The sequence below is a fragment of the Lynx rufus genome, unplaced genomic scaffold (genome assembly GCF_022079265.1).
Source record: "Lynx rufus isolate CCGP_SWC_20201006 ecotype Redwood Valley unplaced genomic scaffold, mLynRuf1.p SCAF_8, whole genome shotgun sequence".
Classification (NCBI taxonomy): Eukaryota; Metazoa; Chordata; class Mammalia; order Carnivora; family Felidae; genus Lynx; species Lynx rufus.
Genome location: NW_025814896.1, coordinates 99,898,878 through 99,915,859, shown reverse-complemented (window position 1 = coordinate 99,915,859; position 16,982 = coordinate 99,898,878). Strand labels below are relative to the sequence as shown.

The 16,982-nt window shown below is 39.6% G+C and overlaps 1 protein-coding gene across 1 annotated transcript in view; it reads right to left on the bottom strand.

The window, feature by feature from the left end:
• The window catches only part of DNAH6 (dynein axonemal heavy chain 6), a 223,413-nt gene that overhangs the window by 25,859 nt on the left and 180,572 nt on the right, over positions 1-16,982 (bottom strand). The window contains exons 63-67 of the mRNA XM_047069367.1: positions 10,809-10,999; positions 8,626-8,786; positions 4,764-4,852; positions 3,867-4,013; positions 2,277-2,415 (exon numbers count right to left, since the gene is read on the bottom strand). Of these exons, the coding sequence (XP_046925323.1) occupies positions 2,277-2,415; positions 3,867-4,013; positions 4,764-4,852; positions 8,626-8,786; positions 10,809-10,999 (727 nt within the window). The remainder of the gene's footprint in view (positions 1-2,276; positions 2,416-3,866; positions 4,014-4,763; positions 4,853-8,625; positions 8,787-10,808; positions 11,000-16,982) is intronic.

The following is a 16,982-nucleotide window of genomic DNA, read 5'->3' as shown; positions in this document are numbered from 1 at the left end:
ATTCAGCAATTTTTAGTAAACCTGCAATGTTGTGTGCAACTGTCACCTCAATCTAATTTTGGAACATCTGTTTCATCCCCCAAAAGAAATCTTGTGCCTGTTTTCAGTCACTCCCCACTTTTACCCCTGTTCTATGCAACTACTTTCTGTCTGTATAGATTTGTTTTTTTCTGGAAATTTCGTGTAAATGGAATCATACAATGCAGTATTTTTGTGTCTGACCTCTTTTACTTATCAGAGTGTCTGAGGGTTATCTGTGTTGCAGTATGTATCAGTACTTTATTCCTTTTTATGGCTGGTTGTTACATTGTATGGACATGCCACATTGTTTATCCATTCACCAATTGATAGACGCTCAAGTTGTTTCCACTTTTTGGCTATTATGAAACAATACTGTTATAAACATTTGTGTACAAGTTTTTGTGTGGGCCATTTTTCATTCATATACCTAGGAGTAGAATTTCTGGGTCATATGGTAATTGTATTTAAAAAATTTTCCAAAGTAGTGGCACCATTTTACATTGTCACCAGCAACATATGAGGGTTCCAATTTCTCCACGTCGTCACCAATGCTTGCTAGTTTTGTTTGCTTCATTTTTAAATTATAGCCATCCTAGTAGGTGTTAAGTGGTATCTCATTATGGCTTTAATTTTCTTTTCCTTAATGACTGTCATTTCACATGCTTATTGGGCATTTGGAAATCTTCTTTGGTGAAATGTGTATTCAAGTCTTTTTCCCATTTTTATATTGGATGATTTTTCTTTTCACTGTTGAGTTGTAAGTGTTCTTTTATATACTTTGTATACAAATGCCTTAACAGACATGATTTGCAAATAGTTTCCCTCAGTATGTGACTTGCCTTTTCATTTTTTTTAAACTTTGTTTTTAATGTCTCTTCATTTTTGAGAGAGAGAGAGAGAGAGAGAGAGAGAGAGAGAGACAGAGAGAGAGAATGTGAAGCAGGCTCCAGGCTCTGAGCTGTCAGCACAGAGCCCAACACAGGGCTTGAACTCACGAGCCATGAGATCATGACCTGAGCTGACGTTGAATGCTTAACTGACTGAGCCACCCAGATGCCCCTTGCCTTTTCACTTTCTTGACGGTGTTTGTTGAAAGTGTAAAGGTATTAAATATTGATGAAGAGGATTTATTTTTTTAAATTCTTATTATTTTCTTTATTGCTTGTATTTTTTTGTGTCATATCTAATAAGTAATTGCCTAACCCAAAGTCACAAAGATTTGCTTTGCTCTTTGGTTTCAGCTCTTACGTCAATCATTTTGAATTAATTATTGTGTATCATATGAGATAAGGATCCAAATTCATCCTTTTGCAGATGGATACCTAACAGTCCCAGCATCATTTATTGAACAAATTATCTTTCCTGCATTGAGCTGCCCCGATGCCTTTGTTGAAAGTAAGCTGGCCATCAACATAAGGTCAACTAACTAGCACCATTTTGTAAGCAGTGTTGGCCCCACTGGAGTGCTGGCATGCTGCAGGCAGGAGTATACAGTAGCCCCCTAATTCCAAGACCACTCCTTTGGGTCCACTCTGAGGATGGGTCCACATTCATTTTCACTACTGTTTCACTGCCCTCTATTTCCAAGGTTTATTTGCCTTTCCCAGCTCTAGATCACCTGATACCTCTCTGTCCTTCCCCATTTCCCTTACTCACCAGTGAAGACCACCCATTCCCATTTTGCCCCTTTTCAGAGTGCTCTTCTTCCCCCACTCCCCAGGGCAAATCATTTCTTCATTGCTCAGGCTTGGCACTAAGGTTCCATGAGGCCACAATTAGTATCTGCTAAAAATTGTAATTCCTGAAATATATTTTCCTTTTTCACAAGTGTACCTGAATCAACAGGTCAAGCACTATTCAGATTTTTTTGAATTTAAGAGCACAGACTCTGGAGGCTAGACTGCCTGGATTTCAATCTTGGCTCCACCATTTATAAACTGTGTGCCTCAATTTCCTCATGTATAAAATAGGGATATAACAGTCCTCACCTCATAGGGTTGTTGTGAGGATTAAATCTACTAATTCTTGGGAAGTGCTTAACACAGTACTTGGCATGCATCAAGAGAGTATGTTTTTGCTATTATTATTTGGGAAAACATCTGCCCATTTTTCATGTGCAAATATCTTCCTGATATTCTTTTCATGGTCTTATCTTCACAAAGGGACTATCACAAGTCATCATTACCACCATCGACTCCCACGGGAAGGACACCATCTTCATATGGGCCCTGCCCTGCCCATGTGGGCATACTGACCAGTAATGTAAATCAATGCATCCCAGGGAATATTTCCTTCTTGACAATAAAGGTTGAGGTTCAGCAAAGCACATTCCCTGTCACTGTCATTAAATTCATAGCAGATATTCCAACCAAGAGGGCCAAACTTTTTTCTCTCCTAGAACGGAAAATGAAAATGGTCTTAACCTAAAATTCGATAAAGTTAATTTTGTGTAAAATATTGAGAAATAAAAGGTTTCTATTGCAGTTGGGCATTTTCATTCTTTAAAAATAGTTAAGATCATGCAGTTTAACTTCATCTAGGCTTTCAGTTTGCCTTTCACCAAACATGGAGGGCATCTATCCCTCTAGTCCTGGCTCCTCTCCAAAATTTCCAAAAGAAAATTTGACATCGCTGGAAATGTAATAGACCTGTCAAAAGGACATTTGTCCTTCATGGTAAAATAAAATGTTTCCCCATCAAAATAGGGGAAAAAATACACTAATCATCCATCAGGTAGACAGAGTGACTCCCTGATGTTTTAAGGAATCTCTCACCTAGGCTTTTAGTCATGTCACGATGTGCTGATTACATACTGACTTCTCTGCAGGGACATCTTTTTTTTTTTTTTTTTAAACTGGTACACAGAATCATAATCCTTGTTTCATGATTTCACATGGTTGTTATCTCCCTATCCCACCTTAATTTCTTAACTCTGCTGATTATACCAGAGGTCTCATATTTCCTCCTCTTGACCTCAAAATTTCCCTAAGTCTTAAGCTACCTCTCTATCTCAGCTGTCTTTGTTTGTACAACAAGGACCTCACACCTGGAGCCCCTAGTCCCAGCCTCTCGGATCTCCTCTAGGACCTTGTTTACTTATTTATCTCATATCTTGCATCTTTAATCTTTGTTTTTTCTTTACAGAATCTTTCTCTGTAGACCACACAGTTGAAACCCAGGCAGCCAATCTAACCAAGACACCATTTAGAGATATGTAGCTGAAGAGTCAGAATTTAAGTGCAGGGTCACGGGATGGACACCAGACCACAGCAGTGAAGTATGAGCAGACGGAAGCAGAAAGCAGTACTGAGTTAAAGGTCATCTTTCAGGGGACTTGGGGCTCTGATCACAGGGAAGATGTAAGGGTGGTCAGCCCACTCAAACAGGAATAGGTGAGAGTGAAGCCACTGTAAGAAAAACAATGACTGACATGATATGTGTGTGCAGAGAAGGAATAATAAAAATCCTGAAGTTTTGATTGTAGGTGACTGAGAGATGGGACCACTGATTTCAGGAGGAGAGTGTGGAGGGGAAGCAGATTTGGGAGTGAGGCATAGCTGAGGAGATCAATTTTGTGCTTTTGAGTTTGACCTTGTGCATCTACTCAGGTGATGGATGGCATCCCTTAGATCAGAGTAGAGCTGGGAGGTGCAGCTGTGAGAGGCTGAGGTGAGGGGAGCAGAGATCCGCCACTGAGTGAAAACAACTTGGGTTCAGACACGGAACGGGGCCTCAGCACTTCATAATGTCACCTGTTAGCTTTCATGTAATTCCTACTTTTTACTTATTTATTTATTAACATAATGCACTTTCTTGTTTCTATTGAAAAGCAAAATTGAGTGTACCTGAATAATTGCATGGAAGAAACAAATGCCAAATATTATTTGTCTCCATTTTCTTCCGAGTATATTTTCTTCAAAAAACGAAGGTGTCATTTCAGTAAATGCTCGTCTGATATTTGCACGTAAACCTTTTGGAGGCTCATTGGTTACCTGAATTTGGACACATATGTGGCACAGAGGGTGATTTTATAGATTTACATTATTTATGAATAATACTTATAGACTGAAGCCATGGAAGGATGGAGATAACTGATGCCCAAGGCGCATTCCTGGCATTCCTGCTCTGTGTCTTGCTCAGCCTCAGTCTCTGGAAAGTAGGGCCTGGTGGGGTCTTCAGACCTACAGTGGGTAAATCATCTCCACCAGAACCTCATACTATTTTCATTTGGAGTCCATTTGTCTAAATATGGGCCAGAAAGTATGCTCAGGCCTTCTGCATTGGATTTTCCACTCATCTCAACATACTGCAGTCCTTGATGACATGGGACAGGGAAGGAAGAGGCATCTCTTGTTCCTGAGAGATCATTCATATGCAGAGGCTTCCCATATGTTGGAAACTTCCAGCACTGAAATCCAGCAGCCATACTACCCATAGGCCTTCCTTCTCTCAAATGCTGAAACATTCTCTTAACTCTGGGAGGGGACCCATTCTCACCATTCTGAATCTTTGACATTTTCTTATAGAGCTGAATGGTCAACAGACTAGGGCACACAAGGGTGGCAGTGTCTTGGGAAATCATTTCCCTGCATGCTATCAGGTACAGGGATACTGACTTGCTCCTCTCCACCTTGGCCACATGGACTTTGACGTGGTTCTACACATGGGGACTGGGTTCCCTGGACGCACTTGGGAACACTCTGAGGCCATTTTGTGCCGTTCCAACCATGTGCATACATTACCTTGACAGAATTTTGGAGAACTGTAACAGGAAATGTACTACTAGGCATGGAACTTAAAAAAAGTCGAAAAGTGTCCTTGATGATAATGTCTGTTTAAAACAAAGATAAAACAACAAAAAATGAAAATGCTTAAATTATAATAATACTTTTATATAACAAATACTTATCATGGCAAAAAGACTAGTTTAAGTATTTTATGTTGTAAAATGTTCTAAAATGTAGGTGGGAGGAATCTTTATAGAACCCGTTTTAAAAAAATTATTTATTATTATTTTTTTAAATTTACATTCAAGTTAGTTAGCATATAGTGCAACAGTGATTTCAGGAGTAGATTCCTTAATGCCCCTGACCCGTTTAGCCCATCCCCCCCCCAACTCCTCCAGCAACCCTGTTTGTTCTCTATATTTAAGAGTCTCTTCTGGTTTGTCCCCCTCCCTGTTTTTATATTATTTTTGCTTCCCTTCCCTTATGTTCACCTGTTTTGTATCTTAAAGTCCTCATATGAGTCAAGTCATATATTTGTCCTTCTCTGACTAATTTTGCTTAGCATAATACCCTCTTGTTCCATCCATGTAGTTGCAAATGGCAAGATTTCATTCTTCTTGATTGTCGAGTAATACTCCATTGTATATATATACCACATTTTCTTTATCCATTCATCCATCGATGGACATTTGGGCTCTTTCCATACTTTGACTATTGTTGCTATTGCTGCTATAAACATTGGGGTACATGTGCCCCCTCGAAACAGCACACCTATATCCCTTGGATAAATACCTAGTAGTGCAATTGCTGGGTCATAGGGTAGTTCTATTTTTAATTTTTGGGGGAATCGCCATACTGTTTTCCAGAGTAGCTGCACCAGTTTACATTCCTACCAGCAATGCAAAGGAGATCCTCTTTCTCCGCAACCTCGCCAACATCTGTTGTTTCCTGAATTGTTAATGTTAGCCATTCTGACAGGTGTGAGGTGGTATCTCATTGTGGTTTTGATCTGTATTTCCCTGATGATGAGTGATGTTGACCATTGTTTCATGTGTCGGTTGGCCATCTGGATGTCTTCTCTGGAGAAGTGTCTATTTATGTCTTTTGCCCATTTCTTCACTGGATTATTTGTTTTTTGGGTGTTGAGTTTGACAAGTTCTTTATAGATTTTGGATACTAACCCTTTATCTGATATGTCATTTGCAAATATCTTCTCCCATTCCGTTGGTTGCCTTTTAGTTTTGCTGATTGTTTCTTTCACTGCGCACAAGCTTTTTATTTTGATGAGGTCCCAATAGTTCATTTTTGCTTTTGTTTCTCTTGCCTCTGGAGATGTGTTGAGTAAGAAGTTGCTGTGGCCAAGGTCAAAGAGGCTTTTGCCTGCTTTCTCCTTGAGGATTTTGATGGCTTCCTGTCTTATGTTTAAGTCTTTCACTCTTTTTGAGTTTATTTTTGATTATAGTGTAAGAAAGTGGTCCAGGTTCATTTTTGCTTTTAATTTCCTTGCCTTTGGAGATGTGTTGAGCAAGAAATTGCTGCAGCTGAGGTCAAAGAGGTTGTTGCCTGCTTTCTCCTCGAGAATTTTGATGGCTTCTTGTCTTATATTTAGGTCTTTGATCCATTTTGAGTTTATTTTTGTGTATGGTGTAAGAAAATGGTCCAGGTTCATTTTTATGCATGTTGCTGTCCAGTTTTCTCAGCTCCACTTGCCGAAGAGACTGTCTTTATTCCATTGGATATTCTTTCCTGCTTTGTCAAAGATTATTTGGCCATACATTTGTGGGTCCGTTTCTGGGTTCTCTATTCTGTTCCATTGACTTGAGTGTCTGTTTTTGTGCCATATAGAAAGCTCTTAATACATAAGAGTTTGGCAATCTAGACACTGGCACATTTGAGTAAAGAAATTAAGGATACATTAATTTTCAATACTTGTTGGAGATTTTAAGGGCTTTCCCTCTGAAATGCAGAAAGTTTTCTTTTTTTTATAATTATAATTTTATTTAATGTCTCCAACATTCAATTTGAATTTCTTTTTCTTAAATTTTTTAAAAATTTGCATCCAAATTAGTTAGCATATAGTGCAACAATGATTTCAGAAATAGATTCCTTAGTACCTATTACCCATTTAGCCCATGTCCCCTCCCACAACCCCTCCAGTAACCCTCAGTTTGTTCTCCATATTTATGAGTCTCTTCTGTTTTGTCTCCCTCCCTGTTTTTATATGATTTTTGTTTCCCTTCCCTTATGTTCATCTGTTTTTTCTCTTAAAGTCCTCATATGAGTGAAGTCATATGATTTTTGCCTTTCTCTGACTAATTTCACTTAGCATAATACCCTCCAGTTCCATCCACATAGTTGCAAATGGCAAGATTTCATTCTTTTTGATTGCCAAGTAATATTCCATTGTGTATATATACCACATCTTTATCCATTCATCCATTGATGGACATTTGGGCTCTTTCCATACTTTGACTATTGTTGCTATTGCTGTTATAAACATGGGGGTGCATGTGTCCCTTCGAAACAGCATACCTGAATCCCTTGGATAAATGCCTAGCAGTGCAATTGCTGGGTCATAGGGTAGTTCTATTTTTAGTTTTTTGAGGAACCTCCACACTGTTTTCCAGAGTGGCTGCCCCAGCTTGCATTCCCATCAACAACCTAGCATTTTCTTCTTAATTATAATCCTAATCACCAGCAACCCCTGAACAGTGGTGAATTCCTTCTGGTCATTTTTCTTTAATTACTTAAATGGAAATTACTTAAGTGGAAAGACCACTTTTATTTGTATTGCAAAAGGGTGAAAAGAGTGAATATTCTGGGTGGTGGATGTGAAGGATTCTATATCCTTGCTGGAGGCAGCCTACAGAGGTAAGGAGCAGGAACTGGAAGTGAGGGGTCCTTAGGGGAAGGCTGCTAAGTCTTGGCTTTGTGGTAGTATCCTGTGTAGGCTGGCCACTCTCTAAAGGAAGAGCTTTTCACCTTAATAGGCAGCAGTAAGTAAAGTCACTCATAAGACTGGCTGCATAGCTCTCACCTTCCCAGACAGCTTCCCAGAAAGCTTTTGTGGTTGGGCACAAAGGAAGACCAGAGAGAAAGTGCTCTGGATATCCTAGGTTGATAGGGTGGCCTCCTGACAGAGTGGTAAAGTAGGGCTCATCCTGCTTATTACCAATCATACAGTTCCTGAGGTTTCAGTTATTTTTATTATTTTTTAAAAAGTTTATTTATTTATTTTGAGAGAGATGGATAGAGACAGAGAAACCCAAGCAGGCTCTGCACTGTCAGCATGGAGCCCGACCTAGGGCTCGATCCCATGACTGTGAGATCATGACCTGAACAATAAAGTTCCTCTTTATCCCAAACTCGATCTTCTGCGTTATATTTTGGCTCCAAAAGTGGAGGTTGGTTTTTGACAACATGGCTAGGAGGCACACATGAAAGTTAGTAGGCATAGGAGTTACAGAGAATAATAAGTGGTAAAACACGACTCTAAGGGGGTTGTGGCAATTTGAATCTGTTCCTTAACTTCTCTCATTCTTTAGTGAAAGATTTAATTTACTTTCTTTGTCCTAAGTCCATTTTTCTATTTCTTTTATCATGCCTCTGTGTAATCTATTCTGAACTCAAACAGCCTCCATAGAAGGTAACATGAAACAGAAGTGGTCCAGTGGATCATGCCCCCAACTTGGAGTCTGAAGATCTTTTTTCAAATCTGGACTGTGTAATTTAAGTAACCTCTCTAGATTTCAAATTTATCCTCTTTAATATGGGGAAACACAATGCCTACAATAAAAAAATTCTTGTAAGATTGGATTCAACAAAGAGGACTACATAAAAACAGTATTATTATGCAAATGATATGTGTTCGACATACTTGGATCTGTGAAGGTTTTAATTAGTTCTTCCATTGCCAACATCCAAGAAACAGCAAGATGGCAGTTCTGCAAAAACACCCAGTTTCCTGATTTCATCGCATCTTTGATCATTCTTTCAGCAATGGGTCCTTGTCCTTGCCCCAGTGAAATTGATTGCACCCTGAATTCAACAACAAAAAATGCTGTTTTATGTTATTTTTAGGTAATGAGATTATGAAGAAATGTAAATTTAGTAGATTCTTGCCTAAAATATGCACACATTTCAAATCCTCATTCTAGTAGATATGCAAATATTTTTCTCTTATTTTCTTGTTTTTAAAAACTTTTCTACTGTAACACATATGGAAAAGTCCAAAAAACAATAAATAGCTCTATGAATGATCACAGATGAACACCTGTGGTTGAGAACACAAGTTTGCCAACATCCCAGGGACATCTGTCTCATGCCCCTTTCCATTCCAATCATTTTCCCTTCCTCCTTCCCAAAGGTACACATTATCCTGATTTCCAACACTATAGATCAGTTTTTTAAATTAAAAAAATTTTTTTTTAATTTGAAGTCTCACATCCATACAGAAAAAGAACGTAATCATTAGTGTATGGCATAATGAATTCTCCCAAAGTGAATGTACACTTGTACCATCACCCAGGACAAAAAAAAGAGCATTACCACCACCCTCCCAATCAATATCCTTCCTCATTCTCAAAGGTAAAAACTACTTTGAATTCTAACACCATAGAGTAATTTTACATAAATGGAATTATATAGTATATATATAGTTTTTTTTTTGGTCTGTTTCAATTAACATTATTTTTTAGATTAATTCATATTATTGTGTGTCATTATAGTTCATTCATTTTCACTGCTATATAATATTCTATGGTGTGATTATACCAGAGTTTATCCATCCATTCTGCTCTTGATGGATGTTTGGGTTATTTCTGGTTCTTGGCTATTACATACAATGTTGCAATAAACATTCTTGTGCGTGTCTTTTGGTATACATACACACCCTATTTTGTTATGTATGTTCCTAGGAATAGAACTGCTGTTTGACACATTATGTGTATGTTAACTTTATTATAATTTCAAACTGTTTTCCAAAGTGATGCCACCATTCCACACTTCTACCAGGAGTATTTATTTTTCCGTGTACTTGCTAACACCTGGTGGATATATATATATATATATATATATATATATATATATATATATATAGTGGTGTCTCACTGAGTTTTAAATTGTTTCCCCTTTTCATAGGTTTATTTACTGACCCTCTGGCTGTTCCCATTTTCCCATTTATATCTCCTCTCTCCCCTCCCACCCTTCCCCCACCCCACCCCCCATGGATTACCTACCTTTTATTGATTTCTAAGAGTTCTTTATATTGGATGTAAGCCCTTTGTTAAATTTTTACTGTCTCCATAGTTTTGCCTTTTCCAGAATGACATATAGTTGGAATTATAGATTCCAGATTGGCTTCTTTCACTTAATAGTGTGCATTTAAGGTTCCTCCATTGTCTTTTCATGGCTTGACAGCTCATTTCTTTTTAATGCTGAATAACATTCCATTTTATGGATGTACCACCGTATATTTACCCGTTCACATATTGAAAGATATCTTGGTTGCTTCCAAGTTTGGGAATTATGAATAAAGTTGCTATAAACATCTGTGTGTAGATTTTTGTGTGGACATGACAAAGTTTTCAACTCCTTTGACTGAATACCACGGAGTTGATTCCTAGATTTGTATGGTAAGAATATGTTAATTTTGTAAGAAAACACCAAGTTGTCTTCCAAAGCACCTGTACCATTTGCATTCCCACCAGCAATAAATGAGAGTGCCTGTTCTTAGTATACATTAATACAATCTTTTTCATATAAACTTTTACAGATACATTAAAATAATGTCTTAAATAACAAATACATTTTAATCACTATTCCACTAGATTATTATACATTTTGGACAATCTTCCATTCGTTCAAATGAAGTTTACATCTGCTTTTATTATTTTTGACCCCATTTTAACAACATACGTAGCTAAATATTAATGCATCTTATTATTTAGTAAGGGATACCTAAGTGTAGGAATTCACACTCCACAGAGGAAAGAAAAAGGGGCAAATTTTAACAAGGAGCTGTTCACATGAATTATAAAAACGACACAACATGGACCTTACCGTTCTGAATACCCGCTGTCCCGGGCAAACCTCTGGAATGCCCCCATAGGATCCGAGCCTGTGCTTAAGATGAATACCAGGGGAGTGTTATACGACATGTCTTGATACAGAGTGGGCAGGTCCACAGGGGGTGTCTCTATAAAGCGTTTTCCAAGACTTTCTATTACAAAGTCTGTGAGAGCAAAAACTATCTGAAAGTTGAAAAGAAAAATATTTAAAAAAATAATATGTTGAAGATCCTTCATAATTCCATCCCATTTCTCCCCTTCAACTTCTCAGAGGGTGGTGCCCTGTTCTACACTCATTCTCTCTTGATTAGGCATATTTCTTCCTACTGGGCTTGTGCACAACGGGTTTCTGCACCACGTAACTGCCAACAGCCATGGTTCTCATGACTTCCCTGAGTAAGATGACTACCGGATGAGAGGAAAAGTCCCTTGTCATTCCCTCCATCTATAAGCCTGCTCCCCCATCCTTGCCTCTTTCTGTCCCATCCTTGTGCATTCCTTCCACATTCTCATGGACTTTACTTTTAGTCTATCCACCATTTTTTTTTTAATTTCTTAATGTTTATTTTTGAAAGAGAGAGAGAGGCAGAAAAAGAGGGAGACACAGAATCCAAAGCTCCGGGCTCTGACAGCACAGAGCCCCACGTGGAGCTTGAACCACAGACTGCGAGATAGTGACCTGAGCTGAAGTCGACACTTAACCCACTGAGCCACCCAGGCAACCCTGTCCTTCCACTGTTTCTTTCTGCACTATTGATCTCTCCTCTCTCTTAGATTTTATTATTGCACAGTTAGGATCTACTGTGCACAGTTCTTAAAACCAAAAGTTTTCCCTTGATTGCTGCCCCTTCCTAGCTATTTTTTTAAAGTTTATCTATTTATTTTGAGAGAGAGGGAGGCAGAGAGAGAGAATCCCAAGTAGACTCCGCACTCTCAGTGCGGAGCCTGATGTGGGGCTCGAACTCTTGACCTATGAGATCATGACCTGAGCAGAAGTCAGATGCTTGACTGACCGAGCCACCCAGGCACCACATCCCTCTCAGTGATTTCATCTCTTTGATTCCCTTCATAAGCCAGCTTCTCAGAATTGACTGCTTATCTTGTCTCCCCACCTTCCGTTCTCATTTTAGTCTTCAGCCTCTTCTGACCTTTCTTGGGAATTAGCCTCAGCTTGGATGATCATATCCCTGCCCCACCACTTCCTACACCAATGTGTTGCCTTCACTGATCCTATCCTAGCCTGCTTACCCTACTCCTGCTCTTGCAGACCTTCTCCCTCTCTAGCCTGTATGGAGCCTGTGTGTGAGATCCTAAAGTATTTGTGCCAGAAAGCTGTCATGATAAATATACAAACCTAACCTATAATATCTACAAGGCAAATGGCTCCCTTAAGGCTTGTGCAGTGCGCATCTGGCACAACTATAAGCAGCAGCCCTTCTTTAAAATTAACCCTCCATTAGGTATTCACATCACCCTGTCCAAACAATCCTTGCATGTTTTGTTTTTTTGTTATTGTTATCGGGAGAGGGGATGTCTCAGTCTGCGTCAGGGCCATGACCCCGATTGTACCCTTCTGTGGCCAATCTGGGAAAAGATGTTTACATGCTTGCCCACTTACGTGAGGCTATATTGGAGTACTAACTGTAAAGGTGACGTGGTCCAAAAGGGACAGTCCTGCAACAGGTCCATGGGGATTTGGAGCTCAGTTTTAGCTATGTGTGACTAAATAGCATCTGACTTCGGCTCAGGTCATGACCTCATGGTTTGTGAGTTTGGGCCCCGCGTCGGGCTCTGTGCTGACAGCTCAGAGCCTGGAGCCTGTTTCAGATTCTGTGTCTCCCTCTCTCTGCCGCTCCTCACTCATGCTCTGTCTCTCTCTCTCTATCTCTCTCTGTCAAAAATAAATAAACATTAAAAAAATAAAACAATTAAAAAATAAAAATTAAAAACAATACAATTTCAACATCGATTTCTTCATTATTACTTTTAAAATGTTTTTGATAGTATGATCTATTTATTTGCTTTTTACTTTGACAAAAAGCACTTAGAGTTCATAATGAATAGCAACACACAAAGCACCAATTATTTCTTGAGGCTGGTATGTAAATATAAAAGTGGTAACACACTCAGGAAATGTTTTTGAGCTCAAAAAATTGGAGAAATATTTCTCTTGTAAATAGGAAAAACTGCCATTAATGTTATATAGAGTCAAAAAATTGGAGAAATATTTCTTTTGTAAATAGGAAAAACCGCCATGAATATTATATAGAGATCTAGGTTTCCAGCGGCTTTATTAATGAAAGATCGTAAGCTATTGGTTACATGTGCAATTTGTCGTGTGCGATCTGATTTTCTCTATGAAACAGTTTAAATATGCAGAAAGTAAATCTGCACAAAATACACCCTTGGTTAGGCTCCAGTCTACCTACTATATTCTTAGAAGAGCATATATCCAAGAATATGGTTAAGTACATAAAATACAGAAAGGTGACGTATCAGTTAGAGCTACAGAGCCGAGCTTTCCTGTGGAATTAGCATGTAGTTTCCCGTTTTTTTGCTTTGGCCTAGTACTGTTTGTCCCTCCGGTGATGAGGTTCACGCTTCTCAGCTGGAGGAAGAGGTAATACCACAGAACTGGGTATGTATGCACGCCAGCCCAGGAATGTGTGCCTCAACACGGTTGCTAAATGGTTCTCCTCACTTTCATACTAAGTGGGTAGGAGTCCTCTGCTCTTTCCAAATATCTCGTCCATATAAAAGATAGTGTTAACAACTGCCATCTTATTCACTTAGCGCAGAGGTTGCTTGGATTCTAGTTACTCTAGTCAGTATGAGTGAACCAGGCTGGCTTCTTTTTTTTGTTTAAGGTTATTTATTTATTTTGAGAGAGAGGGTATGGGAGGGGCAGAGAGAGAGAAGGGGAGAGAGAGAGAAAACTCCAAGCAGGCTCCTGTCAGCGTTGTCAGCATGGAGCCAGACTTGGGGCTCAATCCCCGATTGAGGATTGAGGTCATGACCTGAGCCAAAACCAAGAGTCGGAGGCTTAATGGGCTGAGCCACCCAGGTGCTCCCAAGCTGGCTTCTTGATGTTGAATGCGACACGGACAGAGGGGCAGAGCGGCCTGGTTAGAGTGCGCCCTTTCTGCTGATGACCCTGCAGAGCAGGGAGGAGTGCTGAGGACTTCCTGCCTGGGCATTTCTTATCAGTTCCTCAGCTCCAGCTTCAGGGCCCTCTGTATCTATAATATCCTTACTTTCAGAGTCCTTATCATCCAAGGAAGTCTTTTCATGGTCTTAACTCTGGGTATTTGGGGGTCTTTCTCTATGTACTTCCTGCACCATGCTCCAGTAGGTTCTGAGATGATAGGACCCACTGACCTGCTTGCTCCTCAGGTTCCTTCCATAACACAGGCTGAAATGCATCTACTTCTGTGACCCTTCTGGACTTATGCTGTTTTATTCTCATCAAGATCTTTATGGCAATCCTGGTAAGAATTTGATGTGAAAATGCTTCATATTTCTCATACCTACGATCTAGAGAGTTAGGCATTTCTTAAAGACCATCCTCTGAAAATCCCATGTCTGGTTTCAGGATCAGTCTCTTCCCTCTTTATCACCAAGTCCTTTTCTAGGAGCTCCTCTCACTTGCTTTTTAAGTTGAGTTTCCCAATTCTGACATATGTGACTCCATTATGTCTTGCTTAGAACTATTTTCCTGGCCTGCGGCTTTATAGTCTCTGGCTGAGACCTTCTGAGTATTTTTAAGTTCATCTTGTCTATCACAATCCATAGAGAATTGCTGAATTTAGATGAATAGTGCACAAATTCATTCTTGAGAGACTCTGTGTTTGAGAATTCCCTGCCCATCGCTTTCACTGTGATGAGAAAGTAAGCTTAAACATTTGGGGATCATGACCCCTCTTCATCCCTCTTGAGTGACCAAACCTCATTTCAGCTATAGTATGTTAGACGAAGGATAAAGATCCTGGGTGGCTGTCAAACTGGGCATTATATTAGAACACAAGTACTCACACTTTTCTCCATCATGCTTAAGTTCTTCTTTTAAAAAGTTGTGGTAAAATGCATATAACAGAAAACTTAGATCTTAACCGTTTAAAGTATGTAGTTCAGTGGTAAAATTGTATTCATATAACTGGTGTTTCTCAAATCGGAAGAGCCGTGCAATTGTTGCTCTAAGATTTCATCCTGGGTGACTTTGTCTACAGTGTGGCTTTTTTTCTTTTTAACGTTTATTTATTTTTGAGACAGAGAGAGACAGAGCATGAACGGGGGAGGGTCAGAGAGAGAGGGAGACACAGAATCCAAAACAGGCTCCAGGCTCCGAGCGGTCAGCACAGAGCCCGACGCGGGGCTCGAACCCACGGACCGCGAGACCATGACCTGAGCTGAAGTCGGACGCCCAACCGACTGAGCCACCCAGGCGCCCCAACAGTGTGGCTTTCAATAGAGAGAAAGCCTGGCTCTCAAAGAGCCTGCCACCTTCCTGAGGTAGAGGAAGGATGGATTGAAATACCAGGACTGTCAAAGTTGGGGTTCTCAGTAGATTTAGCCTTGGAAATTAACAATGCTGCATGTCACGACATATGTCTTGATGTCCTCATTCGTCTGCTTTGAGAATAATGGTTTCTTCTTATATATGTTTAATCACATTAAATCAGGGGTTCACAAAGTATGGCTTCAGGATCAGCATCAGCATCATCTGAGAAGTTGGTAGAAATGCAGAGTTTTAGCCCGTTGGTCAGACATGCTGAATCAGAAACTCTGGGAAGTACCCTCAGGTCTCTGTGCTTTCCCAAACTCTCCAGATGATTCTTTTTTTCTTCAGATGATTCTGATACATGCCAAAATTTGAGAACACTGGTATACAGGACTTTTCTTAGCTTGGTGTGGTCACAAATTATTCTCTGTCTGGCAGTCTTTATTCCTCTCTGATAATTTCTTTTTACTCTTTCTAGTTCAAATTGCTAACAACCTTGTCCTGAGAACTATTGATAATATTGATGACAGAGAAAGAATTGTTGGAATGATAGGCATTCTACTTCCTGTTGCAGTTCTAATGACTCAATCACCTGGTTTACTTAGAGTTTTTTGAAATGAAGTTCCATCTGGGTCCAAATATGCTATTTCTGAAGGATGCTGAATTTTGTGCAAGATTGCAGTACCTCACACAAGCCACTGTATTGGAACATCCTCTTTCTCCCAAAGGAGCAATTGACTCTACCATGTAGAAACACTGGACACCCAATGGGCTCTGCCTGTGAACAGACCTGGGAATAGCAGTCTTTCATTGTACAAATCTAGTCTCTGGTCTTGTCCCTGTTATAAGGCTTCCTCAGATTATCTTTTTCTTTGGGAAGGTAATCCAGATCTTTGGAACATGAATTCTTTACTCTGGAACCCAAATTTCCTAGTAAGTCATTCTCTGGAATCAGTACCAGAGTAAAGGTTGCTCCCAAATGCCTTGGTCACTATATCTGATCGAGAGGAGGTGTAGCTGGTATAATATTGCCATACTTGGATATTCTCTTCAGGGTAATTTTGTTGGTGGTCTTGACTGATTCAGGTCCCTGTCCTCTCTGGAGTGCATATCTAGCTCTTCATTTCTGAAACCTAATCCAAATTCCAGACTCTTCTGTGTTGATTTGTAAAGCAAGTTTTATTTGATGGTGTAACATAAGGAAGGTCTTTGGTTCAATGTATTAATAAGAATTTTCAATTGATCCTCTGTGAATTTGGTATGGCTGTTACCATTTGTGGCTTTGATCACATTTGGAGAACTTTTCTGGGACATGTTGCAAGAATCCTGGAACTGTCTCCGATGCTTTATTTATTCAATTGATAACTTTTGCTGTATTGAAACTCTATACATCCTTAATTTCCATGTCACTTTTTTCTCCTGGTGTTCTTCTTGTCCCTATGACTATTCCTTCTCATCCTTTCTTTCTTCCCTTTAAAGTTGGTGCCCCTCAGGGTTTCATCCTTTGCCCACCTGCCCTTTTATTGTATTATGCATTATTCCTATCTGATTCCAACAACTCCCATTTGATATACTTCCCAGCTTGATGCTGATAATATGCAACTCTCTATTTCTAGCCTATGCTTCTCTCTATAGAGTTTCCTACCTACATATTAATTGGTCTCCAGG